Source organism: Leuciscus leuciscus (genome assembly GCF_965113295.1).
Source record: "Leuciscus leuciscus genome assembly, chromosome: 6".
In the NCBI taxonomy this organism is placed as follows: domain Eukaryota; kingdom Metazoa; phylum Chordata; class Actinopteri; order Cypriniformes; family Leuciscidae; genus Leuciscus; species Leuciscus leuciscus.
The window spans coordinates 22,447,487-22,473,480 of record NC_138730.1 but is presented as its reverse complement, the minus strand read 5'-3'; the positions used below and the strand labels follow the sequence as shown (position 1 = coordinate 22,473,480).

The 25,994-nt window shown below is 36.6% G+C and overlaps 2 protein-coding genes across 4 annotated transcripts in view; one reads left to right on the top strand and one right to left on the bottom strand.

Moving 5' to 3' along the window:
- vav3b (vav 3 guanine nucleotide exchange factor b) overlaps positions 1 to 21,534 on the bottom strand; it is a 72,207-nt gene extending 50,673 nt beyond the window's left edge. For 2 of the 3 annotated variants that reach the window (XM_082172836.1, XM_082172838.1), the window contains exons 1-10: positions 21,004 to 21,534; positions 19,691 to 19,807; positions 6,009 to 6,067; positions 5,854 to 5,919; positions 5,332 to 5,434; positions 4,923 to 5,015; positions 4,721 to 4,789; positions 4,462 to 4,565; positions 3,823 to 3,922; positions 3,594 to 3,689 (exon numbers count right to left, since the gene is read on the bottom strand). In XM_082172836.1, the coding sequence (XP_082028962.1) occupies positions 3,594 to 3,689; positions 3,823 to 3,922; positions 4,462 to 4,565; positions 4,721 to 4,789; positions 4,923 to 5,015; positions 5,332 to 5,434; positions 5,854 to 5,919; positions 6,009 to 6,067; positions 19,691 to 19,807; positions 21,004 to 21,207 (1,011 nt within the window). In that variant the 5' untranslated portion in view covers positions 21,208 to 21,534. The remainder of the gene's footprint in view (positions 1 to 3,593; positions 3,690 to 3,822; positions 3,923 to 4,461; positions 4,566 to 4,720; positions 4,790 to 4,922; positions 5,016 to 5,331; positions 5,435 to 5,853; positions 5,920 to 6,008; positions 6,068 to 19,690; positions 19,808 to 21,003) is intronic. The other variant, XM_082172837.1, reaches the window with a different exon arrangement.
- Positions 21,535 to 22,403: 869 nt separating this feature from the next.
- On the top strand, positions 22,404 to 25,987 carry LOC309500994 (crystallin J1C-like). Its single transcript, XM_082172842.1, has 10 exons — positions 22,404 to 22,528; positions 22,658 to 22,724; positions 22,981 to 23,157; positions 23,283 to 23,381; positions 24,078 to 24,170; positions 24,332 to 24,488; positions 24,680 to 24,795; positions 24,976 to 25,053; positions 25,215 to 25,354; positions 25,619 to 25,987. Exons 2-10 carry the CDS (start codon positions 22,658 to 22,660, stop codon positions 25,718 to 25,720), a joined length of 1,029 nt encoding a protein of 342 aa, XP_082028968.1. The 5' UTR covers positions 22,404 to 22,528; the 3' UTR covers positions 25,721 to 25,987.
- The last annotated feature ends 7 nt before the right edge of the window (positions 25,988 to 25,994 follow it).

Here is a 25,994-nt window from a genome sequence, read left to right as displayed (position 1 = left end):
AACACACGCCATAACCAAACGTTATGTGATTGGCTTACGGGTAACCAATGATTTTAAACTTCAGACAAGCGCCCCCCACCCCCCCCGCGAGAAAGAAAACGCTTTTCAATTATGCCATGCCAGACTCTGTCTACGAAGCAAAGCGAAGTAGCAGAGTTTGGTATTACCAGGCTCGGAAAATAAGACAACTTATACATTTTTATTTCATTTTATTAATGTGTTTCATCATTTTAGTTAAATTGTGGCCATGTTCTACTAATTTTCCCCCCTCGTTATAATTTAGTTAAAGTGTGGCCACTCTATCTTGTTTTTTCCCCCCACATCAATTGTGGGCCTCTGTACAAATGTTCTTCACTGATTATTAATATTTGAAAACCTTTTGTCAGTCAAATCAAATCATGTGGTGAGGCCTACAAAGATGAAACCATCTGAAAGCAAAGAGAATATTTCTACTCCAGTGCATGTGTTTCTTTATCTTGGAGACCCTTGTATGTCATTGAAACTGAGTCAGAATTATGTTCAGGCCCTGTTCTGTGTCACAGAATGTGGTCACATCATCATTATTATCATCATCAAAACTCTGGACTAGACCACTTCATTGAGGACTTGTTCTGAAAGACCCAGTGCCAAGTTTCTAATGAGCGCACCAGGTCAGTTTTGATGGGGTGATGGGCATTTTGATTTGAACCAGATTTATTCCACAGTATGGAGAAAAGCATCAACAGAACCTTTTGAGATCCACGCTATAACATAACTAATTAACTTGATAAACAAATCTGGCCTTTGGATTTGTATGCAAACAGACTCACGAGCACACAAACACGCTGGGAGAGAAATGGTGTTGTTCCAAGTATGAAATCTGTGCAGCTCATCAGAAACATGCATTTGTTTTCATAGTGGAATCGAATTCTGCTGGAGAGAGACAAACAGCCCAATCGCAGCAAGTAAACAAGGTGAGTAGAAAGTTCAGCACTCTTTCCAGATTTACATTCTGACCCTAGCCACTGCTGTGACTTTGATGGAAGCTCAAGCATGTGTGTGTGTGTGTGTGTGTGTGTGTGTGTGTGCACGTGCAACTAGACTCAGGTGTGTGTATATTCCTAAAAGTATTGGAGGTATAATGCAGAGCAGGAGCTGATGGAGACCCAATTACCTACAGTACAAATGAATGAGATTTCAGTGTTCGTCTCTTCAGACATTCATCTGTATTTTGGTCTCAAAACTCACTGCTAGTGGTGATCCGTGCTTCTGCAGACACCATGAGCTTTGTAAGACCGATTATTTATTCATTTTTTATCTGCACTGTCCTTTTGCAGAGTTCATAGTGATGAACTCTGAATAATTTTTTAAAACAGCGTACAATAGTCAATATCCATATCAGTTCCCATTGTAATGACTTATGCATCAACACGATGGCAAGAGATGCAAGACGAAAAGAGAATTGAAAACAACCTAAGTGTCAGACTGTATTTACTATACTTACACAATAGTGAATATGCAGTGTCTGAAACTCCTTTCTTGTTTGCTCATGTCCCATTTATTACACACTGAATGCCAGTATGACGTTACATTTGCATCACATCATAAATGATGAAAAATTACATGAAATATGATCTGAACATTTAGAGTTCAACTATTTTTCAAACTCGGATTTTAATTAGATATGAAACAACATATTTATGCGGTTCAAATCGGGTTTGTAAAAATCAGATTTTGTGTGCTTTGGGGGGCTCAGACCACAAACAATTGCAAAAACGCAACAAAAACAAAAGTCAGACACGCTACACTATTACAAAGAGAGTTTGTTTGAGTCATTCCAGAGGAAGTGGGCACAATGTGTTTGAGCGCAGGGTAGCATGCACTGTCACCTGCCCCTGCTTTTGTGTGTGTGTGTGTAGCGACACACGTTTCTAACACTTGTCCACACACTTCTGTTCTCATGTCATCTTTGTCTTGTGGTGAAGGACCTCTCGCTTACAAAACTTTAGCATGAACTAGTGTGGTAACTGTGATAATTCTATTATTTACCTATAGGTTATGCCTACTTAAAGGGTTGGTTCACTCAAAAATGAAAATTCTGTCATCAGTTACTCACTCATGTCATTCCAAACCTACAAGACCTTCATCTTTGAAAAACAAATGAAAGATATTTTTAATGAAACCAGAGATATTTCTGTTCCTCCACTGAAAGTCTATTCACTCAAAACATGGTTCAAAACATTCATAAAGAGATCATAAAATAAACCCATATGAATTGAGTGGTTTAATTCAAGTCTTCTGAAGAGACATGATCCATTTATTTGACAGATTTCATTTAGGCTTGTATTCACATTTAAACACTGATCAGCAAACATACACAGAGCACTAAATATGGTAAATGAAAGCTCAACAGTAATTGCTTGACATGCAAGAATGAACCTCATTGGTTCTCGAATTTCAAACCTGCATGTTTGAGCTTCCATTTACCAAATTTGAGATATTTTTAATCTCTAGATTTCATTAAAATTATCATTTGTGTTCTGAAGATGAACGAAGGTCTTACGGTTTGGAATTTACATTTACATTTACATTTATGCATTTGGCAGACGCTTTTATCCAAAGCGACTTACATTGCGTTATCCTATACATTTTTTATACATAGGTATGTGCAATCCCCTGGGATCGAACCCACGTTGTTAACGCAATGCTCTTACCACTGAGCTACAGGAAAGCTGTATGACATGAGGGTGAGTAATTAATGACAGAAATTTCATTTTTGGGTGAACTAACCCTTTGAGAAACATGGTATTTAATAACTTAACAGTAAAACATCTGAAAAAATAGACTATGTCCATCTTGACAAAGGACCACAATTAGAAATTAGCCTATTGGCTAATACTAGCACATTTACAGAAATTTTCTTATAAATAAATAAATGAATTACTTTTGGTTTGGTCATAACACCTCCGGTGGTCACTTTAGGAAAAGTAGTTCAAAGCCACTCATATATTCACTTCAAAACTGGCCCTATTTATTCTTCTAATATGTTTTCTAATACATTGCATGTGATTATTAAGACAACTTTCCCTCTCCTCCTACATCTGTCATATACAGATCACTTTTCAAAATAAAATTTTCCCAGTGATAAAATCAAAAAGTCCCATCCATAGATTGTAAAAAAGTCCCAACCCACATTTTTTGGGATATCCCTAATGCTCAGAAATATGTAAAATGTCTAAATGTAAAACTTTTTGTGATTGCAGTTTCACGCTGACTTTAATATAATGACCTCTTGTGTTGATTTGTGCAACCTGTACTATCAGAAATGTCTTCCCTGCACAAAACAGGAGAGTAAAACTTTCCAGCCGCAGTGATGACAAGTTCTGTAAGTTCATATAGTGAAGTGGTCACAGATGAAGAGAAAACCAGCCAGACGGCGCCACCATGTGGTACATTTTAGTAGGACAATCTAAGAGGCTCATTCCAACACAGTACCGTATGCAGTTAAGATCCTCAAAAATGTGATATGCTTTCCTCTAGTGTTAATTCAAAGTGTTGGAAGAAGACAATATATATTGATAATAGTGTGGGTGTATTGGTGCATGTTACTGTACCTGAAGCAGTAGTGGGTACTTCAGCACACGCTGCATGGGAACTACAAGCAAGTCTCTCAAAGTGAATTTCCCATTGTTGGCTCTCTTCGAACATTCCTGCAACATAAAGTAAATGAAATACGAAAACACAGAAGATCTTTAAGCGCTTTGGGTTTGAGAAACTGCGTAATAAAAAAAAAAAAAGAGATGAAATATTGTAAATATGACAGAAAATGAAACAGTTCTGCACCTCTAGTTTCAGTCGAACGCCCTCTTTCTCCTTACAGATGAAGTCTAACAGAGAAATGGCTGATTCTACATGACTGCAGTATTTTCCATAAAGCAGAAGCCTAAAGCAGAAAGGGTAAATGTTAGCAGAAAACACACACATCAGCAGTGCTTAATAATATCATTCTAGAAATATTAAATATTAACCAGGCCTGCAGAAATTCAATGGAAACTCTGCAGATGTACACACAATTTGATTCTACACAAAAATCTGTCACCCCTAGCATATTTAATTCATTTTTCCTCAATATGATTGCTTTGTTTGAATTTTTAATAAATGCCATGTAAATTAAATAAAACAAATATAATCATATTTTGGAAAATGTATTATCATTCAGTTTATTTTTCTAAATAAGAAAAAGTTTTTAGTTTTGTCCAAACAAAATTGTGTGAAAATGAATGAATGAATGAATGAATGAATGAATGAATGGACAGTGGGATAAGATTTTTTTTTAAATTCAAAAAGTATTCTCTGTAAACAAGTCTTCTTATCTTATGCAATTTTGCTTCTGAAGTAACTTGTTTTATGGATGTTTAGATGTTTTTACAGAAAAATATGATTAAGATACTTATTAATATGTGCTTGAATGTGGTTTTATACTTTTCTTTGTAAGTAATGAAGATCTGGTGGAGGTTTTCTGCGTTTTTATTTTGAACAGAGTCTTGAATCTCGGCCATTAGGATTTTGTGAACTTTAACCAGGTCCTGTAAAGTACACACACACACACACACACACACACACACACACACACACACACACACACACACACACACACACAGACACACGTATATATAAGGTGTAAATGTTAGACATTGTTTACTTTAAAAAGTATAGAAACATGGTGGTCAGCTTTACTCACTGGTATATTGATGAAAACCTTGTCAATTTCTGTTGCTGAGATGAATTTTATCAGTGGAATCATAAAATACTGTTAAGAAACACAAAAAAATGGAAGCTCCATGTAGGAAAGTTATATCCTTCATTGTGTGGCAACAGCTGTCCATCACTAGACGTGAAGCGCGGAATGATGAAATTTTCCACGCTGAGAATATGAATCTCACCTTCTCGATGGTCTCCAGAGTCTCAGTGTATTTGGCTTCAGTCTGTTTGATCTCTAAAAGACAGCAGCTTCTGATGTCCACCTCGGCCTGTTTCTGTCAACACAACTCTAACATGAGAGAAGACTACAGCAAGCTATCCAAAAAAAAAGCTTTAAAAACACAACCTAATGAAGTTTTATAGGGTCTCAAATCTCAATCCAACTCATCCAGTTTAAAAACACAAGTTATGTTTTTTTGTTTTTTTTCTGGTGCTTTTTGTGTTTACGGTGAATGTACTCATAAAGATTCGTATGAAAATGCAACCATATTTCTGGTAGGAGTAGGTGTTTTACAAAGGAAATCAACACTTTGATGCGTTGGGAGAGTTTGTGTATGTGTGTGTGTGTTTGGTATTGAGTCATTTGAGTACCGCCTGAGACACAGCAGCCTCTGTCCTCATCAGATCCTCATACACCTCTCCTCCATCAACATCTCCGTACACAGGGTCGTAAATATCTTCCTCCAGCTCCTCGCTGTTTACACGAACACATTCAAGATTAGGACTTCAGAACTGCTTTAAAATATGAATATAATTACACAACAGTTAACAGTCAAACCACAGACTTCGTGGACACTGGTTTTTAAATACAATAGATCAGTGAACTGAGGTAAGTATGGCTTTGTGTCTACAGACAATTCCTGTGTAACTTCCTGTTTTCACACTTACTATTAATCAGCCATTCACATTCCTCCCACGCAACGCTTGCATAGTTTATAGATCTCATACATTACTGAAATTGTTCAATTCTAGAGTTGATCAGAAACAAAACACGTAGGCTACATGTACGTGGGAGACTAAAACCGCAAGTGCTAATGAGTTTCGGAAAATTAGTATCTCATTGCTTCCAATCATAACAACTGCCCAATTAGGTTAAGAGAGCTTCATGCTTACTCAAGGAGATCTGCCAAATGGATGTATATGTCTTCATTTTCACTGCTTTCCTCTGTGGGGAATGACCTGTGAAATCGGTGCAGAACCCTTATTTTAGCTCAGAGAATAAGATCTTTAATGTGTCCAACTGATTCATTTTGCAAATGCAAACCCACCTGATCCCTCCCTGTTGTGCAATAGGCGTATAAGAGAGTTTTGACAGTGTGTCGATGACCTGGAAAGACAAAAGTGTGTTTTTGAATTGCAAGTTGAAGATAAACATTGTGTGACGGTTGTTGGTCTACTTACAGTATACAGATTTTAGTTTATCTGTAGTCATTGTGTTTTTAAACATGTTTCCCTGGTCTTTTGAGACAAGTGAGTTCAATGTATTACACATTACGAAAACAAACTGTAACTTTCAGAACTTCCTCTCCATCAAAAAAAGGACATTTATTAAAAACAAAGTCGGCCAAACAGCTTGTTGTGCAACTTTAAATGATGTCAGATGACAACATTTAAACATATGCACATTCTTTTATTTTACTCTTAACACGATCGCTGATCATTTCAGTCTAACCTACACAGTTTATAAATCATATTTTAAATTATTTTGTGATATAATGCAAGGTTTACAAAGTTATTAAAACTATAGTTTAAGTTAAAACTATTTAATACTCAACAATAAATCTGCCGTTCAAGTAAAAGTGCTGTTGCTCATTTCACATGTGATAAGGGATGTTTACAAAAGGCACAAAAACCAGTTATAATATATAGTGATACTTCATCCTATATAATCTTCATCCTTCAATTACAACAACATCTTTGTAAACCTTGCATTCCATCACAAAACAATTTAAAATGTGACACAAACTGTAAAGGTCGGCTGCTTATATTTTATAGTAATATATTAGAATTTATATGTGATTTTCTGGGAAAATATGAAATAACAAATATGTGATATGACACATTTTAAGTCAGTAAAAGTATTTAAGAAATAAGTTAAATAATTAAATAATAGGGTGAATATTAAACCCACTGCTCTAACTGAAAGGCATATCTGATTCCTATTATAGTCTACCTATGAAAAGTGATGCTATTAGAGAGACGCTGCACTATCGGGAGAGGAAGTGGTCTTGCAATGCCAAACTGCTCTGATGTGGGCCTGTTTTCTCACATTTACAATCATGCACACACACAGAGACATATACAGATTGACACATGGTTACACACATGCATGCATGCATACACATAAGCACAATACGTACAAATAGACAGATCTAGGTGATAGCACACCATTTGGGTCTTTGACTCACGCTTCAGAACACCTGTTGAAAACCAACCCTGCTTCCTTTAGAAAGCTATTTTTGTTCGCACGTGTGATAAGATGTTTTTGTCATCTACTTTCATTCTCGCTTCATCCATTTTAAAATGCATAAAGTTTAAGCATTTTAACTCTTTCACAGATGGCATTCTGTCACTGTGGAAATGGAACAGCAGAAATCCCTGAGTAACAAATTTAGCTAAATCTATGTTTCCCTCGTATAGGTTCCACAAGGTATAAATAAAACCATGGATTCAGTACCTTATTACTTATACAACCTGCATTACGAATAACATCTTTGAAGTGCATTAAAAAAAAAGTCACCTTTACAGTATAAAGCGAAGATGCCAGATGCAAGTCATAGCTTTTGCAGTTTTACAGGCAGGCCGCAGCTGAATTTCAATTCCTACATAAAGCGGCACAGCAGAGGTGAGCTTTTCATTCTGCATCTCAATAGACTGTGCTTTCATAGGCCTCGTTCAAACAGAATGCGTTTTTGCTTTGAAAAACGTGAGACGCGGGCAGTGGAATGGGGAAAAAATGCAAGGTCTCGAGACAGGTTTTTTTAAAAGTTGAACTGATTTTAACTTGAGTGCTACGTTTTTAGACGCCATGTCATGCGCAAGATGCTGCAAAAGATGCAAGAAGTGTAGAAAAACAATGGAAAAGTAGCACATTGGAATGGAAAAACATGTTCTGTGTGAACAAATCAAATTATGAAACTAAGTGAGAATGTGCAGAAGGCAAGACTATCTTTAGTTTTACATTATATCTATGTAAAAACAGTCACAAATTGGACAGAATTAGTTTAAATGCTTGAAACTAGCTTTGAAACAACATGGAAATTGTGCATACCTGTTAATGACTTTGTTATATTGTCTGCTTTGAAAATATGAAAATAATATAGTCCTTAAACGATTTATTTATTGTTTATTTTTGTATGGTATTTAATTTTCTGATCTTGAGATTCATTTGTGTTATGGTAACGGAGGTCTTTTATTTTGACGTTCACTCGCATGAGCGGATATAATGCTCCAAACATTTCAGTACGGAACGAGACCCAGACATACATGGTCATGGTATCAAAGGTTTAAGGTTTGCAAGGAGTTTTTCAATTATTTTTTTTTGGACAAGTTAGACAAGATAGTCAATGAAAACAATTTCCCAGCAGACATATGGACTGTTTCTATCCTGTTAAAAAGCAACCCATGATGCACCATGCCAAGATTGTACTGAGCTATATTCTAGACAAAACTGGTAGCTACTTTGTGGCATCTAGAATATAAGACATTTTAGTCACAATATATTTCCTATTTCTCCTTCCATTTATGTTATTTCATAGTGTTAATGACTTTCACATTAATGATAACAAAGAATGAGAAATCTGACAACTAAAAGTCTTCAAGATATTTAACCATTTAAAGGTTGAACTATTTAAAGGTTTCCTGTACTTCTTTGGTTACATGTTCATCAGAAGGAAGTTACAAATACAGCACTGTTTAATCTGAATGTGGTCTTAAAGGAGAACTTGGTAACTTTTTTAACTTAATAAAACTGTCTAGAAATCATTTGGATGGTTAAACAACCTGTTCTGGTGATATTGGTGACTTTCCCCGCTCCCCCCAGCGTTCCCAGGCGGAAAACCAACCTTGCAACTTGCGCACTGCCGTCCCGGCAAAGTGAAATTGGAAGTCTCGTGAGAAGCGAGAACTAGAACGAGAACGAGCGCGAAACACAAATTGCTTTACGGCAATTCGACATAAACACACACGCATGTATGATGTATTACCAGATTACTCACCTCGGTAGACATAGCTCCACGCGATACAGTTGGCTTGCTCCGATCAAAACAAACGCACATGAGCAGCGGTAGAGAGGGGGAGGAGGCCGCCGCAAGTGAGTTTTTTACGACTGTGTTGTGAAATATACGCCCCCCCACAGCTGTAGGGGGAGCTCGTGGGGAAAACATGCGACAACAAAAGGGAAAATCAGCGAAGAAGTGACTAGAGTTCGCTAGAGTTACAGAGTTCTCCTTTAACTCTAAGCCTGGTTGGGAATTTACCATGATTTCGAATGTCAGCTAAATACTACGGCCATGTGCAAAGAAAAAAAAAGTTGATCCGATGCACTTTTTGCATATACTAATTTAGACAAACAAATACACACCAGACTATCAAAAACATCTGTACTCAATGTTATTTTTTTTTTAATTATCAACTTACTTTTTCATTATGTGAAGTAAATAAAGCAGCGCAAGAGAAATCGTGTCTGTAAATTGCATTAAGATTGCAAAGACAAAACTCCAACCACCTATTGATTTGATTTGATTTGATATGGTTGTGCTATCTAACTATCAATATACTACCCCAGTAACCTAATAATAAGAGAATGCCTAGAAGGCATGTAGTAAATCTATATGTCTATGTCAAATGGGGTGACTGAAACAACCACATGTGCATAAGATGACGTGCCTTGAAGTCTGTAAGGAAACAGCACAGGAAGATGAAAAATCCACCCTCCAAACAGCTGTGTGGAAGAGTTCAGCAACATTAACACCTGTGTGACTTCATGAGAAACAATTTTAAGAAAGAAATAAGCAATGAGAGACCATGTATTAAAGGCAGGGTAAGCGATTTGTTCCAGATTTTTTTTTTTTTTTGTCTCTTCACGTCCTGATAGCAATCACTAATTTAAAGGGATACTTCACCTCTGGAAAGATGAATGTGTATTTAAAATAGGTCATTTATGTAGAAGAAATGTGAAGAAATTTTTTTATTTGGAGCTTTCTAGACTGAGAAAAGCCAGAAAATGTATTTTTGGCTTATGTGGATGAAAGACAACAACTCCCAGAATGCACTTGCTTCGCTGCCCTAGGAGGCCACGCCTACCGGTAAGAGAGCGCAGTTGAAAACAACAAGGTTAGGCTACTAGTGAGTCTCCGTGACGAGTCTGCCTGGGATTTCGGGATCGCCCAAAATGTCCGGGATTCGGCTTTTGCGTTCTACAGTCGCCATTCATTATGTTTACTGTGGCGAGAAGGACGAGGCTGACGGCCGCGGGAGAACGGCGCGAGGCCGGTGGCGTCATTACTGAGACGTGCCGGTCTCGCATCTCTCACGGAGGTGCGTGCGGGAATTTTCTTAGCAATGTTAAAACGCACATCAACCGATCACTTGTTTAGCGTTCATGTAAACACTACATTCAGATTCACCAATCGGAATGAATTCAGTTCGATTGAAACAATTTTTGTGCATGTAAACAATGAATGGCGACTGCAGAAAGCAAAAGCTGAATCCCGGACATTTTGAACGATCTCGCCCGCCGGACAAGTCCGGAAAAAGGAGGATGGTAACCCCTACTTACTCAGCTTTCTCCTACTATTCAGCTTTCTCCACAGAACAAGACCCTGCTAGCTTAGCTTCCAAAGAAAGACGGCTGACTGTGTGTACATTCTGTGAGTGAGATCCCACCCTCTATGGGCGGGTTGAAAACATGCGGAACAGCCCCTACTACTGGCTGTAGTCTTTAGCCTCTGGCCAGAAAATCCTCCGATGACGCAAAATGACGATTTTTGCGTCATCGGAGGATTTTTTCCAGACAAAAAATACATAAATCTCTCCTCTCAGGGGGATATGAGGGTGGAAAGCACGGTAATTCGAAAATACTACAGGTTTTCTACTAATACAAAGCTTAATGCTAAATCCTGAAGTATCCCTTTAAGTGGTCTAAATGTATTTATACTAATATATATCGTCTATGGAAGGCGTAGGACCATAAAATGTTCATCCAATCATAGCATTCGGTATGAGTGCAATGATACAATGTCCTACCTGCCTATCAACGTATGTATTCGCGCAGACATCACACGTCATCAGCGCGTTTCATGCTATGCAGAGTTAGACAGACGTCAGTCACCGAGCTCACAAACAAACAGCAGTCACATTTTACAGTTCCTCCTGAACTATGGAGCTTATAATATGACAAAATGATTTGAATTTGAATTGTGTAAATTTGAATTATTTGCAAGTGTAATCTAACTAAATTGAATTTTAGGTGGTAGTTTAAATAGTTCTGAATTTGATTTTTTTTAAACGAATATTGAACGTTTGAAATTTAACAAATTGAAATGTTTTTATGGCTGAATTTTATAGACATGTATTTTCAAACAGCTAGTTTTTTTGTTCTGAATTCGTATAGTGCAAATATTCAGTTTAAAAAAATACAGATTCAAGTTTTCAAGATGAAGAAATTCGGAACTTCAAATTCAGTTTTCTAAAATTCAAGTTCAAAAATTCAAGTTCAAAAATTCAAGTTCTAAAATTCAAGTTCAAAAATTCAAGTTCAAAAATTCAGATCTTACAGAAAGTAGGTCACAGGTCATCCACAGGGAAGAGTAAAGGATCTCAGATAAGTCGAACAGAGCATTTTGGCTGCACTGCAGTAGTTTTCTGCCGCAAACGCGGTGGTGGTTCAAGAGAATCCGTGTATCTTTCGTTCAGTCGTTTTTTTATTTAATATTAAGAGTAGAAAAATGAGTAAACAGCTTGAGTATTAGATTTCTTCTAATATTCTAGTAATAATAGTCCGCTGCAGCAGTTGCACGGAGCTTACAAAACGCGTGTATTGCAACTATAGGCTACATTTAATTTTCTCATCAAACAACTAGACTAACGAATGGCTCGGCACATCAGAAGAGCTTAGACAGGGCTTTCTCTCTGTGTAGACCAGCAGTTGGTCTGAATTTGCCTATTTTCTCGACTGTATAGGCTAAGTCACGTTTTATCATGAAACACGCTCTGATTTATTCCAAAGTGACTCAGGCATAGGCTATATCATGCATTTAATGTTAAATAATCTAAATGTTGACTTTCAAAAGTAGGCGCGCCAAGAAGGCTATTCTCTGTATTTTGGTTCATTTTTGGTGAGCGCCAGAAAGATCTAAAGAGACCGAGACGCGCATCATGTTGTTTTATTTATTTTTCAATGGCATGATATTTTGTAGTCATTTTGAATGTACACAAATAAAAATATACATTTTACTGTTTCGGATGATGTCATATTATCTGTATGACTAAATAACAGAGTATTAAGTTATTTCCCAGCAGTGGAACAAATCCAAGAGATGGCGCTCGCGCATCGCGCTCTCACACAACATAGTATCAGTTCTGGCGTTGCTTCATATCGCAGACTGTTCATTATCAAAATGAAACACAGTCAACCAAACATATAAAAAGTTATTCTGCATAATTTAATTGGTCTGTTGTACAATATAAAGGGCAAGCTGTGCCACACACAGTCCCACTCCAAACATTTCCCTTGCTGTGAAGACGCTGATTTAGCCTATAGGCCTACGTGTATTTTGGGACTCGACTGAAGTATGACGCCTTTTTATTTGTATTATAATATAATATATTAAAATACATAATCTTCTGAGTTTTATGATGTAGGCCTTGTGTGTTTTATTAAAATGTATTATAATTTACATCTCAAAAGGATGCGCTTTGTGCATTCTCTGACATTATATTTATTTATTTAATTAATATTGAGTATCAATTGATGTTAAACAAAACGGTGTGTTATTTTCTCTGGCAACTAAACTTAAAAAAAAAATAAAAATAAAAAAAACTTCCAAAGCAAAGCCATTGTGCGTTCTCTCCTCGCTCCGCAGCTTTTCCACACAGATTTTGAGAACTGGCCAGCTAAAAAAAATAGGCCAAAGAAGTAGACTAACGGCTAGTGTCCGGGAAATGCGAGGTACGTTCATATTTATAAATAAACATAACTGATTTTGTCTACACCTAAATACATTTCCTAATAATAACAGTGATTAAGCCCAAATGTGGGTGGGGGTAATGAACACAATATGTTTTTTTTTTTTTTGTTTATTAGTTTTTTTGCCCAAATGGTCTCCACTCTATGCATTTTGTAATAATACAGCAACATTTTTTAACTGACCGTATTTGCCAGAAAATAAGTCGCATGCACATGAGTGCAAGTCACACCGGATCATGTTGAGAGAGAAAGGCGTCATAATTATTTGTATTTTTTTTATATTAGCCTATTCAGCAATAGTGTAAAAGACCTGTAAATAAAATACAGCATTTAGCCTACATGATAAACACTATTAACATGTAGGCTATGTGTTGCCTATTTTACTTTCCCTTATGACAAATGAATGCAAAAAACAACAAGAATGAAAAATAAGTATGTAGGCTAGGCTATAATAAAATAATATATTGGCTACAGACTCTAAAAATAGCCTATATTGTGCCCTTTATAAACGCCAAGCCTAAACAAATTTATTTAAATCGAAACGGTCGCGCATCTCTCATTCAGTCAAAAGTTTTCATTGCAATGTAACATGTGGATGCTAACTATTAATATAAAGAAGGCTTCATACTTCAGTCGAGTCCCAAAATACACGTAGGCCTATAGGCTAAATCAGCGTCTTCACAGCAAGGGAAATGTTTGGAGTGGGACTGTGTGTGGCACAGCTTGCCCTTCATATTGTACAACAGACCAATTAAATTATGCAGAATAACTTTTTATATGTTTGGTTGACTGTGTTTCATTTTGATAATGAGCAGTCTGCGATATGAAGCAACGCCAGAACTGATATCCTACTATGTTGTGTGAGAGCGCGATGCGCGAGCGCCATCACTTGGATTTGTTCCACTGCTGGGAAATAACTTAATACTCTGTTATTTAGTCATACAGATAATATGACATCATCCGAAACAGTAAAATGTATATTTTTATTTGTGTACATTCAAAATGACTACAAAATATCATGCCATTGAAAAATAAATAAAACAACATGATGCGCGTCTCGGTCTCTTTAGATCTTTCTGGCGCTCACCAAAAATGAACCAAAATACAGAGAATAGCCTTCTTGGCGCGCCTACTTTTGAAAGTCAACATTTAGATTATTTAACATTAAATGCATGATATAGCCTATGCCTGAGTCACTTTGGAATAAATCAGAGCGTGTTTCATGATAAAACGTGACTTAGCCTATACAGTCGAGAAAATAGGCAAATTCAGACCAACTGCTGGTCTACACAGAGAGAAAGCCCTGTCTAAGCTCTTCTGATGTGCCGAGCCATTCGTTAGTCTAGTTGTTTGATGAGAAAATTAAATGTAGCCTATAGTTGCAATACACGCGTTTTGTAAGCTCCGTGCAACTGCTGCAGCGGACTATTATTACTAGAATATTAGAAGAAATCTAATACTCAAGCTGTTTACTCATTTTTCTACTCTTAATATTAAATAAAAAAACGACTGAACGAAAGATACACGGATTCTCTTGAACCACCACCGCGTTTGCGGCAGAAAACTACTGCAGTGCAGCCAAAATGCTCTGTTCGACTTATCTGAGATCCTTTACTCTTCCCTGTGGATGACCTGTGACCTACTTTCTGTAAGATCTGAATTTTTGAACTTGAATTTTTGAACTTGAATTTTAGAACTTGAATTTTTGAACTTGAATTTTTGAACTTGAATTTTAGAAAACTGAATTTGAAGTTCCGAATTTCTTCATCTTGAAAACTTGAATCTGTATTTTTTTAAACTGAATATTTGCACTATACGAATTCAGAACAAAAAAACTAGCTGTTTGAAAATACATGTCTATAAAATTCAGCCATAAAAACATTTCAATTTGTTAAATTTCAAACGTTCAATATTCGTTTAAAAAAAATCAAATTCAGAACTATTTAAACTACCACCTAAAATTCAATTTAGTTAGATTACACTTGCAAATAATTCAAATTTACACAATTCAAATTCAAATCATTTTGTCATATTATAAGCTCCATACTGAACCAAAACAACGAGCTTATGCTGCATTCACGCCATAACTACTGTAATTTGGATGGAAGAGATCGAAACCCGTGACGTTATACTCGGAGCGTCTCGTGAATTTATACGTTTCAATGGCAACATTATTTATCAACACCGAAATGAATCTGCAGCAGTCAGGTGATACAGGTCAGTGCTCCCTAAATTGTTTATGTTCATTATTATTGTAATGTTATGTGCTTTGAGACATGAGGTAGTTTAACGCTGTCTCTCTTGATGCTTTTGTTTGCTCCCAGCTGTACGCGTTCATGTGTTTTGAAGGAGGCGTGGCTTGGGAGAAGCTCTGAAGGGAGGATGAGATCTTATGCTTTCAAAGCTAGCTTGTTATTACTAGCCTCTCTGAAAATTGGCTACCCTACATTTAAGGCCCGTTCACACCAAGATTGAAAACTATAAAGATAACTATAAATGTAACTATATTAGCGTCCACATCATTCTGTTTATTCTAAGTGCGCGCAGCAGTTTTGTCGTATCCCACTTTAAATGCTCAAGCTCTTTAAAGCAGGGTGGATTCTGATTTGCTGCCATTTAACATTAATCAGCTAGAAAAAATAGTTCTGAAAGTGATTCCAATATTGTTTCTCTGTGCTGTTATCATTATAGTTGTGATGTGGACTGCTATTCTTTTCTATTTAGAATGATTTTTAGAACTATATTTTTATCATTATCATTATAGTTATCGTCCTCTGTGTGAACTGGCCTTTACAGTCATTTAAGGCACTCCGTCGTCTCCGTGTGAAGTGGAGTATCTACACACAGTAAAATCACTTTAGCGACTCATGCTGCTTAGGCTATTGCTTTTATAAAACTATATAAAAACTTTAGTTTTTATATACTATATGAAACTCTTCCTATGAAACTATAGTAAACTATTGTAATTGAGTTGTATTTTATTTTATTTGAGTAATGTAGTGCATTATACTAACATGAGGCTGTATGCAGTTACTGGGCAAAGTACAGTATGCAACTTGGCATGTGTTTTTCAGCATTTTACAAAGGCTTTGAATGGCAGACCATCCAATCAGAGTTTGAACAATGTTTTATAAAGTTTATTTTACTTACAGTTTTTCTCGATTGTTTACACACATTTTCTGGTACTTGAGACACAATGACCACAACATGTAACTCATTCACCAACCCCCTGAACCAATTCTGCTAAACTACAAGCACAATTCCTGCTTTACACTCAAATTGTACTTCTAAAACACACTTTTTTCAAAACACTACACACAATTCTCTGCTTTTGGCACAATTTTCATGCAGAAAATCTCTTGTTTTCACAAGGAACACACTGCCATTCAAATATGCACACTGACTCATCACATGGGCAAACACCCGTCACACAGTTTTACAATTAGCAATCAGAGCTTTAGCATAAAAGGGCAACAGGTCAGCTCTTCAGTGGAGCAATGGATGCCAACATTGGATTTTTTTTTTTTTTTTTTACTGTAACTGTATACAGTATATTCTTCTGTTGTTTTGTATGTAGACACTGTATGTACAACTTTGTGTTGGTTGGGATGTACACTGTGTACATTGTTTTTGTGGGAAAAATGTAATATATTTGTTACCATGTATTTGTGTGTTCTGAGTATAAAAACAATATTTGAGAATATTTTACAACACACTTATGTATGTACTGTCTGTAGTAAGTGTAACACTGAACAAAAAAAAGCCTAAGTCATTATGATGAATGGAGAAGAAGTGTTTTCCATTCATCATAGTGTTTTACATTGAGCACATCAGTGTTCAACTGGTCCTTATAAATGTCTATTCATATGATGGTTTGTGTGTGTCATTTGAAAACAAAATACCATTTTGAGAAGAAATAACATTGTTTTGAATGTAAAGTTTCATTTTGCAGGAGAATTGAGGGGTTTTGCCCATTGTGTGTGTTTTTTTGGATTTGTGTGTAGAGTTCTGAGAATATGAGGCATGCTTTCAGAAAATGTGTGTAAACAATCGAGAAAAACTGTAATACTAAAATAAGCACACAACTTCAACTCAGAGTGCTAAATCTGAGCTGCATTTCTTGTCATCATTACTTCATAATTTCATTTAAAGAAGATTTAATGGATGTGGATGTAACATGCATACTTACAAGGCAAACTCATGTTAGTAGATTGCTGCGGGGCAAAGATTATTCAGAAGGATTAACTTAAACCTTGAGAACACAGAGAGACATATAAATGGGGCAAAACCCAGCAACTACAGTCTCAAACAGTTCAATGTGAAGTGAACAGTTCTTACAATGGAGCCACTGCCTAATTGTGACATATTTGTGTTGGGGAAGCAGCAAACAATACTGTGTGTGTGTGTGTGTGTGTGTGTGTGTGTGTGTGTGTGTGTGTGTGTGTGTGTGTGTGTGTGTGTGTGTGTGTATGTGTGTGTGTGTGTGTGTGTGGTGTGTGTGTGTGTGTGTGTGTGTGTGTGTGGTGTGTGTGTGTGTGTGTGTGTGTGTGTGTGTGTGTGTGTGTGTGTGTGTGTGTGTGTGGTGTGTGTGTGTGTGTGTGGTGTGTGTGTGTGTGTGTGTGGTGTGTGTGTGTGTGTGTGTGTGTGTGTGTGTGTGTGTGTGTGTGTGTGGGTGTGTGTGTGTGTTTGGAAAAAGTCTCTTATGTTCACCATTCTGCATGTATTTAAAGCACAAACACAGAAAAACTGTAATATAGTGTACAGTTTTCTATTTTAATATATTTCAAATATATTTCAATTTGAAATAAATGACTCCAGTCTTCATTATCATATGATTCTTAAATCACTGTAATATGTTGATTTGGTGCTTAAGAACCTTATAATCAATTTTAAAAACAGCTATGCTTCTTAACATTTTTGTGTAAACTGTCTGTGATAAAAATAAAAATAAAGAATCTTCAATGAATAGAAAAGAACAGCATTCGTTTGAAATAAAAACCTTTCCTCACTTTTGATCAAATTAATGCATCCTTGCTGAATAAAATGATTAATTTCTTTAAAAAGAATTTTTTGAACTGTAGCGTAAATATATGAAAACAAAGAAATCACATTGCAACTTGCAAGATATAGTCACATTGTGCGAAATAAAGCCGAAATGATGAGAAACAAAGTCAAGAGATATCAATTACAAGCGATAACATCGCAGTTGGGAGATATAAAGTCGCCAACCGTAGCCAAAAGTAGCCGAATATATTGAAAAAGGAGAAAATGCATAGACATCTTCAGGGCTATAGGGAGTACAACTACAAAAATAGTCCTGGAATCTGTGATGACGGGGAGTGACTATCAAATGACCACCTCATTCAAAGTTTCATGCAACTGAAATAAGTATTTAAATAAGTAGCGACACTCGTTTTGATCTACTTCAACATCAACTATACATCTGCTATTCACCATTCATCTTGCATAACTGCACAAAACAACAGGTTCTCCAGAAACATTTTATGCTGAACAAATGACACTCCTCAGCCCCATTTAAACACACACATATGCCCTTAGCTAGAAGCCTTTAAAAACTGGGGGTGTTTGCACTGCTTTTCTGTTCCCTGCATTAGTCAGTTCTTTCATGAGTGCTCTCCAGACTGTAGTCCAGCCCTGCAGGGATGTGCTAATGCTTCTGCGTGGCTGCAGATGTGTCATACGAGTTCGGTCAAATAATAGCTGAACTCTTCTGTGAGAACAGCGCTGTCCCTCACAGCACAAAGGACGCGCCACTTTATGTTTAACCACACATGAGACCAGACCTTCAGCCACTGCGCTTGCTAGGAGAAATGCCAGGAGGAAGCTACTGGAGTTGGTTACTCCTGTGGCTCAGGGAATTAACGTTCAGTCTAAACATTCATGAAGAGGTTGTACAGCAGGTTGTATGGGAAATAAATGAGCTATTTATTACAGGTCACCTTCAGAGGCCAGACCACAACCACATCAACCAAGCATTTATAGTGACCATGAATACAGGAAGACAGCTACATTTCCGGAGAAATATTAAACAGATTATGTTCATTGCATGGGAAAACGGAATGTAAAAAAGGACATGTTAGTGTAGAGATAGAAAACAATGTTCATAAAATGATAATGATTATTCTTTGGCCATGGTTAAATATAATAATGCAGATCATAGTGCTGCAGAAAGCTCTCGGATTTCATCAAAAATATCTTCAATTGTGTTCCGAAGATGAACGAAGGTCTTATGGGTTTGGAACGACATGAGGGCGAGTAATTAATGACAGAAATTTCATTTTTAGGAGAAATAACCCTTTAAAGAAAAAATAAAAAAAGATGACTAAATTTGTAAGACTGGTTTATGCAAATGGCCCCATAACTGTATGTTATTCTCAGCTTCTCTGGTCAGCCGTATCACACTTCCCCCTCTATCAATACATACTGTCTGACCCATATTCAGCAAATAATGTTTGTTAATAGTCTCATTAACACTAAGCATGAATTCACAGCTAATTCTGATTTCAAAATAAAATCAAAACAAATTACTTATGTTCATTATATAAATTAATACATTAATTAAATATGTTTATTGTTCATTGTGTACATTATTATTATGGTGAATATATATATATATATATATATTTTTTTTTTTTTTTTTTTTTTTTTTTTACCATAACATTATATATATTATTGGTTACAACTGGCTACTTTATAAACTAACAATACATTTGAATTATTATTATTTTTTTCTATTTTTACCTTTCCAAAATCACGGACATCGAAGAGATCGAAGGCATCAAACATTTCACTCTTCTTCATCCCAAATACTTCACAGCATGCAGACAGAAATGTGCGAATATTCTTCAGGCAGAGGAACTAAAAAAGCAAAAACAAGATTTCATTAATTTTTAAACGATTTTGTTTTTGCATATATATGGACAAGCAATTTTGGGATAACACATTGAATTTCTGTTGAAATGTGGCCTTGTGAGAGACAGATTAGTGGACTCGTTAAGGCTTTTCCCTTCGGCAGATGAGGAAATGAGATTCCCAGCTAATCACAAACGGTCTCTATTGTCTAATAGGTGCAATTGACTATATTTCTGCTTCTGTGTTTTTCTTTCCAGTCAAAGATCACAATAGATAAGGTTGCTTTTAAATTCTCACTACTGTGAAGTGTCTGTGTGTCCATCATGACAGCTGAATTTAAATTCAATAGTTTTATTAGTTCACATTCGTTTATTTAAATTAATGTGAACTCATTTTTTAGAGCACAAAAACCACACATATAAAAAAAAAAACACGACTACAGGAGTCAGATAAGTGACAGGAACGCTGACTAATTCAAGGGATGTTGTTGAAAATTGCTCTTTTCCGTTGTCTGATGGAGACTGACTGTGTCTCGTCAATCCAGAAGGGTGGATTTGTGAGTTTAAAAATCAGTCACATCAAAGTTGGATTTTATCAGGTCACTGGAGTGAAACAGGGGCATCTGGGAATAGTCGTTTGGCCCTGGGCAGACTGCCTGAGACTTCTCAGCCCTAAACACTTACTTACACACAGCAGCGAATCAGACAGAACATTCATCTGGATGACTTTTGGGTCCCTACCAAAACACGCTGTACATTTAAAAATTGATGTTTCATTAGCTCAATGTTTACCCAGTTTGTTGAGAGCTTTGCAGACTGACTGAATGATGCAATATACAAAGAGAGCTGTGTATATCTACCATTGGACCCTTTGTGAAGAGAAGTCTATGCTGCCACTGGCACTGGGGCCCCTTGTAGTACTATATGGCACTGGCTAGTACTATTAAGGTTTAAATCAAATAAAAAAGTCAAAATATAGGCTAGGCCTACTGTATATAATATGTAGATTAGAAACAAGTGTACTGAAAGAGCTATAACGTTACTTCTCATGTGTGTACTATAGGAGTCTTATGTGAGTCCAGTGTCAGTAGGTTAGTGTTTCCATAACTCCAATACATTATAAGAAAAGAATACAACGTTTATTACAGCAGTAGTTCATATAAGTAATAAAATGACAGTAGTCTGTCTATTGTTTGCGCTCACCTGTGACATCTGTGGTCTGAGATTGATCTCTTTTAGGTTAATGGTGTCGGGTCTGAGATTGTTCAGCAGTTGGCACAGAAGCACCCCATCCCGTAGAGTTTGGGCCAAATCAAAAACCTGTGCCGAATCCGCCGTGACCCGATGATTCCGGGGCAAAACTTTACAGTTGATCAGCCACAAGCTGCATTGCCTCCAGTACTCCATAATGCGCGTATAAAATTAAAATCAACAACTGTGAAATAAATCTGACACCGTTAAATGAAGCTGAGATGATGTAGAAACACCCGAAGCAGAGCAGCTCGCGCACCTTGCGTTATTTTGGCATCCGTGGTTTTCTTTTTTGAGCGTGCGCTCTTGGTTGCCCAAACTGAGACTTGTGCGCACTAATTTGGGTTTATCCGCGGTCAGCCAGGACTATACATCCCCATCAGAGGAGTTACGAATTCTAGTATGGCAAAGTTTTTTTCATATAATAATTGAGTCGTGCGGCGATGGTAATCTTCCAATGGAGAAGTCTGATCTTATGAATATTAATGACACGTCGCTGACGATGCGTTGTAATCTTCCAATGGCGAAGGCTCGTCTCATGAATATTAAGAACCATGTCTGTAGTAGGATATAATTTCGCCCCCCTTAGCCTATCAAATGAGCTTCCTTTTCCGTTAGTTTACTATCTGATGGGTTAATGCAAACTATACTAGGTCTTCAATGTAAAACCTCTTGCAGATTTCTCTCTTTCCTCTTCTAAATATCATACTGACTTTAAAGGGGTTTGTATTACGCTGTATAACTGTAAATAAATTATTTGTCCAACCTGTATGATTAATAATGTCCAAAATAAAAGAAAACCATTAAGAACGAGATACTTATTATTATTAGTAGTAATAGTAGTAGTAGTAGTAGTAGTAGTAGTAGTAGTAGTATGAGGGCTAGTTTATAAGGCAATCGTTTAGCTTTATAATGGTGAAGTAGCCCTTTCACTGGGAATTTAGGACATTCCAGATGGATTAAACATGGCTTTAGAGAGCTGATCATTCATAATACAACGATGGAGAAGTTGATTTAGGAGCGAACTCACACAGATAGTGCAAATGTTCTCTTATACTTTTCCAGTAATGAAGATGAATGGCCATGAGTGAGTATTCCAGTAAAATTTGTTTGCTTATTAATTTGTTTTTGTTTTGTTTTTTTCTTTTAGAACTTTTAGACAATTTTATGAAAGCGGTTTTATAGTGTGCCGTGCTTCAAATAATATGAATGAATCGTCTAGTAGCAAATATATCTAAATGAATTTGTTTTAAATAACATAATTAGTTATTTATCTAGTAATTTGTTATTTAAAATGTACAAAAACAGTCGTCGTAGCACGTGCATGTGAGGCGTTGTGTTGTCACGTGCTTAATTCCGTCCAATCAGCAGCACGGGAAACGCAGTTCCATAACACAACACAAGCGCTTCCACTTTAAATTCATTGTGCAGTTACTGTCAAACTTCAGATTCCGCTTGAAGAATATAGGATTTCAAGGTGAGAAACACTTTTGTTTTAAACTGTGTTAAACATTAGTACGAATTTCAGTTGTGTACGTTGAATATATTCTAAGCTTAGGTGAGCATGATACAGTTTCTCATGTTTCGTTTTATCTCGCTGTCACAGATGGCTCTTGCCCTGGCTGACAGGGCTATCGGAGCTATCGTTGCCTCAGCTGTGGCTGATGCTGCAGGTTTGACTTGCTTACAAATACTAGTAACAAAATATTATAACAACAGAGTCACGTTCTGTAATTTATTACAGTCCATGAATTGACATCACAGTGTAGTAAATGTAATTGTTTTTATAAGCATTGAATACTGCTGAAGAACATGCACATGTATGACATTGCAATTTATGTAATCACACATGGTTCTTCTTGTCATTACTACAGTAATTAATTATAGAAGCAGGTAATGTGTACCTATTTGTGTTCATATACCCTGCAGCACAACCGCTCCACTGGGTCTATGACCTGCAGAAGCTGAGTGTGTTACTCTCTAAAAGTCCTCAGCCTGAGTTCCACCCTGAGTCTGCAAACCCGTTCTACAGGAGGAACACTGGACAGCAGAGCTGCTATGGAGATCAAGCTTTCGTGCTCCTGGAGTCCCTGTCTGAGTGTGGAGGTGAAAAATACTCAACAGAACAATTAGAACATGATACATTCCAGTCTGTAGCTATATGAAAGCTTGACTATGATACTATGTGTATCATCATGTAATTTCCCATGTTGTGGTTCGTGGGTTAACAGGTCTGAATGGGGAAGATTTGAAGCAGCGCACCTACAAGTTTTTTGGACCGGGATCTGAATATGACACACCAGTCAATGATCCTTACAGAGACAAAGGAGGTAGATTAAATCCATTGCACAAGGACATTTTCCTTATTTCCTTATTGTTTATTAGTTATTCTTGAAATATTCCAAGGTATATTTGTTTTTCTACATTACAACAGCTATTTTATTACAAACAATTCTAATAAGAAAGGTATATATATATGCAGTATGTCCTTATATTTTATTTTACTATGTGGAACGCCATCAGCGTGACCAGTGTCTAAAGCACGTGTGCAAATACCACATTTTCATGTACATTGCAGGCACCCTCTTATACTCACAGGCGCTCTGGTAATGATGTCATACACTGTCGTTGGCCAATGAAATTGTCGTGTTTGCACACGTGCTTCAGACACCGGTCACACAGGTTACAGTCTTAACCTGAGACGTTTTATTAGTTTTGTACAGCTATTCACGTTTGATTTATTTTAATTTCCGTTTTAGTTCAATTTTAGTGCTTCAACTTAAACTTATTTCAGTGAGTTGCCTAAAGTAACATTTCTAATTTTCTAATATGCTTTTTTATGAATATTTTGTTTTTTATTTCATCTTTCAATTTCATGTTTTAGTTTTAGTTAACAATGATAACTATGCCTGCACGTTTGTCTTGTCATTTTGACTCATAACCCCAGACAGATGGTTAGGTTTGTTTTGTTTTCAAATTTGAGTTTTCTTGAATTATTCATGATTTTATAATTTTTTTCTCTCAAGCTCCCAGGCCTCAACTACCTATTGAGGGACCCTGGAGACATGCAAGCCTTAAGAGCTTTATTAAAAATGTGGATGCAGGCAAAGAAGAGACAGGTATTGTCAGATAACCATCCTCCTAAATATTTTGTGTAGCCACATTATTGTTAATAAACACAAATTCATTTAAATGCTTTTCAAACGTAAAATTATAAGAACATTCTATGTAAATTGGATGGAGTTAAACAACAATACATTTTTATTGTGACACTTTTCAGGTTGTGAAACTGATAATCAAATAGATGGAGTGGCAAAGCTGGCTCCCATTGTAGCGTGCTATGCTGGAAAGCCAGAGATGTTAGAGAGGGTTGAGGAAGCCACCCGTGTCACACAAAACAACGACATATGTGTGGCGGTAACTCTCGCTGCTGCTAGGTTGGTAGTATATGATTGACAACATGAGATCATGTGACACGTGTACATACAACTAGGTTATTTATTTCAGTTTCCAATATGATACTTAGATGGTGGCATATGACAGTTTAAATTGTGTGAGGAAAGAGTGTATGAACTGATCTCTTTAATATGATGGGAAATGCCAGTGTTAAAAGTTGCTCTTTCTTCAGGTTCTTGGAGCATTTCATCCTGAATGGTTCTGATCCCAAGGCCCTGGATGCAGTGCTAAAACAGCTCAATGACCCGAACAGAAAAAACCCTCAGGAGTTGGACAAAGCTATAGCTGGTATAATAAGCAGCTTGGTACTGTTATTAGTATTATGAGCTGGATTCTTCACAGATGAAGCCACATATACTGTATCACTTGTCTATTTAGCTGAGGCTAATGCATCATTTAACCCTGCGAATCATGTCATGCAATGTGTGTAGATAATATAAGCAATCTTATTTTTGTTTTCTAACTTAGGGCACATTCATCAAGTAAAGGACAATCTGAGCAAGAAACCCAAAGAGCTCATTCCCACTGTGTTTCCAAATACCTGAGGTTAGTTACATTCAGTTAACCTGCAGCTGATATAGTATTATTCTCTGAGGTCTATCATATGCACACTATACTGAAGGCCCATGTCTCTTTGGCTGAAGCATTCAGTTCTGTTGTTATTTTTGAGATTGATTGTTAGTCACGGGCTATGTCGCATCCCTCAGGTTTGCCAGGTGCGTTCCAGGCAGCGCTGCATGGAGTTCTGACAGCCAGTGGCTATGAGCAGGCTGTCCGAGACGCCATGAGCTGCGGTGGATGCACCTGTAGCAGGAGCTCCTTCATTGGCGCCTGCATTGGAGCTCAGGTACTGCAGAAATATATCAATGACCTTGTGATCTGTTTGACCACACTGTTCTATCATAATACAAAGTAGTCTATATGTAATCAAGGTCAAATTCTTCTTGTGTTATTTGTCGTTGAACACTTATCTTTAACTGAGCAATCCATTCCAATCTTTCATCAGGTGATTATGTCATACATGCATGACAGAATGACTATGCAGTAACTTTTGCGTTTATGTAATGGCTCGCAATATCTAATACTGTGACACTTGTTTGTTTGTTTTCAGGTTGGTGTTGAAGGAATCCCAAGTTCCTGGAAAAGCAAGACTTTGCGATATAACACTTTGTTAGATCTTGCAAAGAAAGTTGTTCATCTCCAACAGCTTTAACTTTTTAGTATGCAAAGTTAATACGTGGACAATAACTTGTGTGAATATAAAATCATACATGTTCTTATGATTTTTTTCTTTTGCCTAAAGATCATCTTCCATTGTTGTGATTTTGATGAGACAGTTCATGAAAGTTGTAGCTTAAAATAGTAAAAAGTTATAACTTGATACCTTTGTTTTATTAAATCACTACAAGGCTTGCAGAAAATGGCATATATAAATGCCATTTTCTGTCATTTTGTGGCATTAAACTAATATTCAATGAAACACTTTG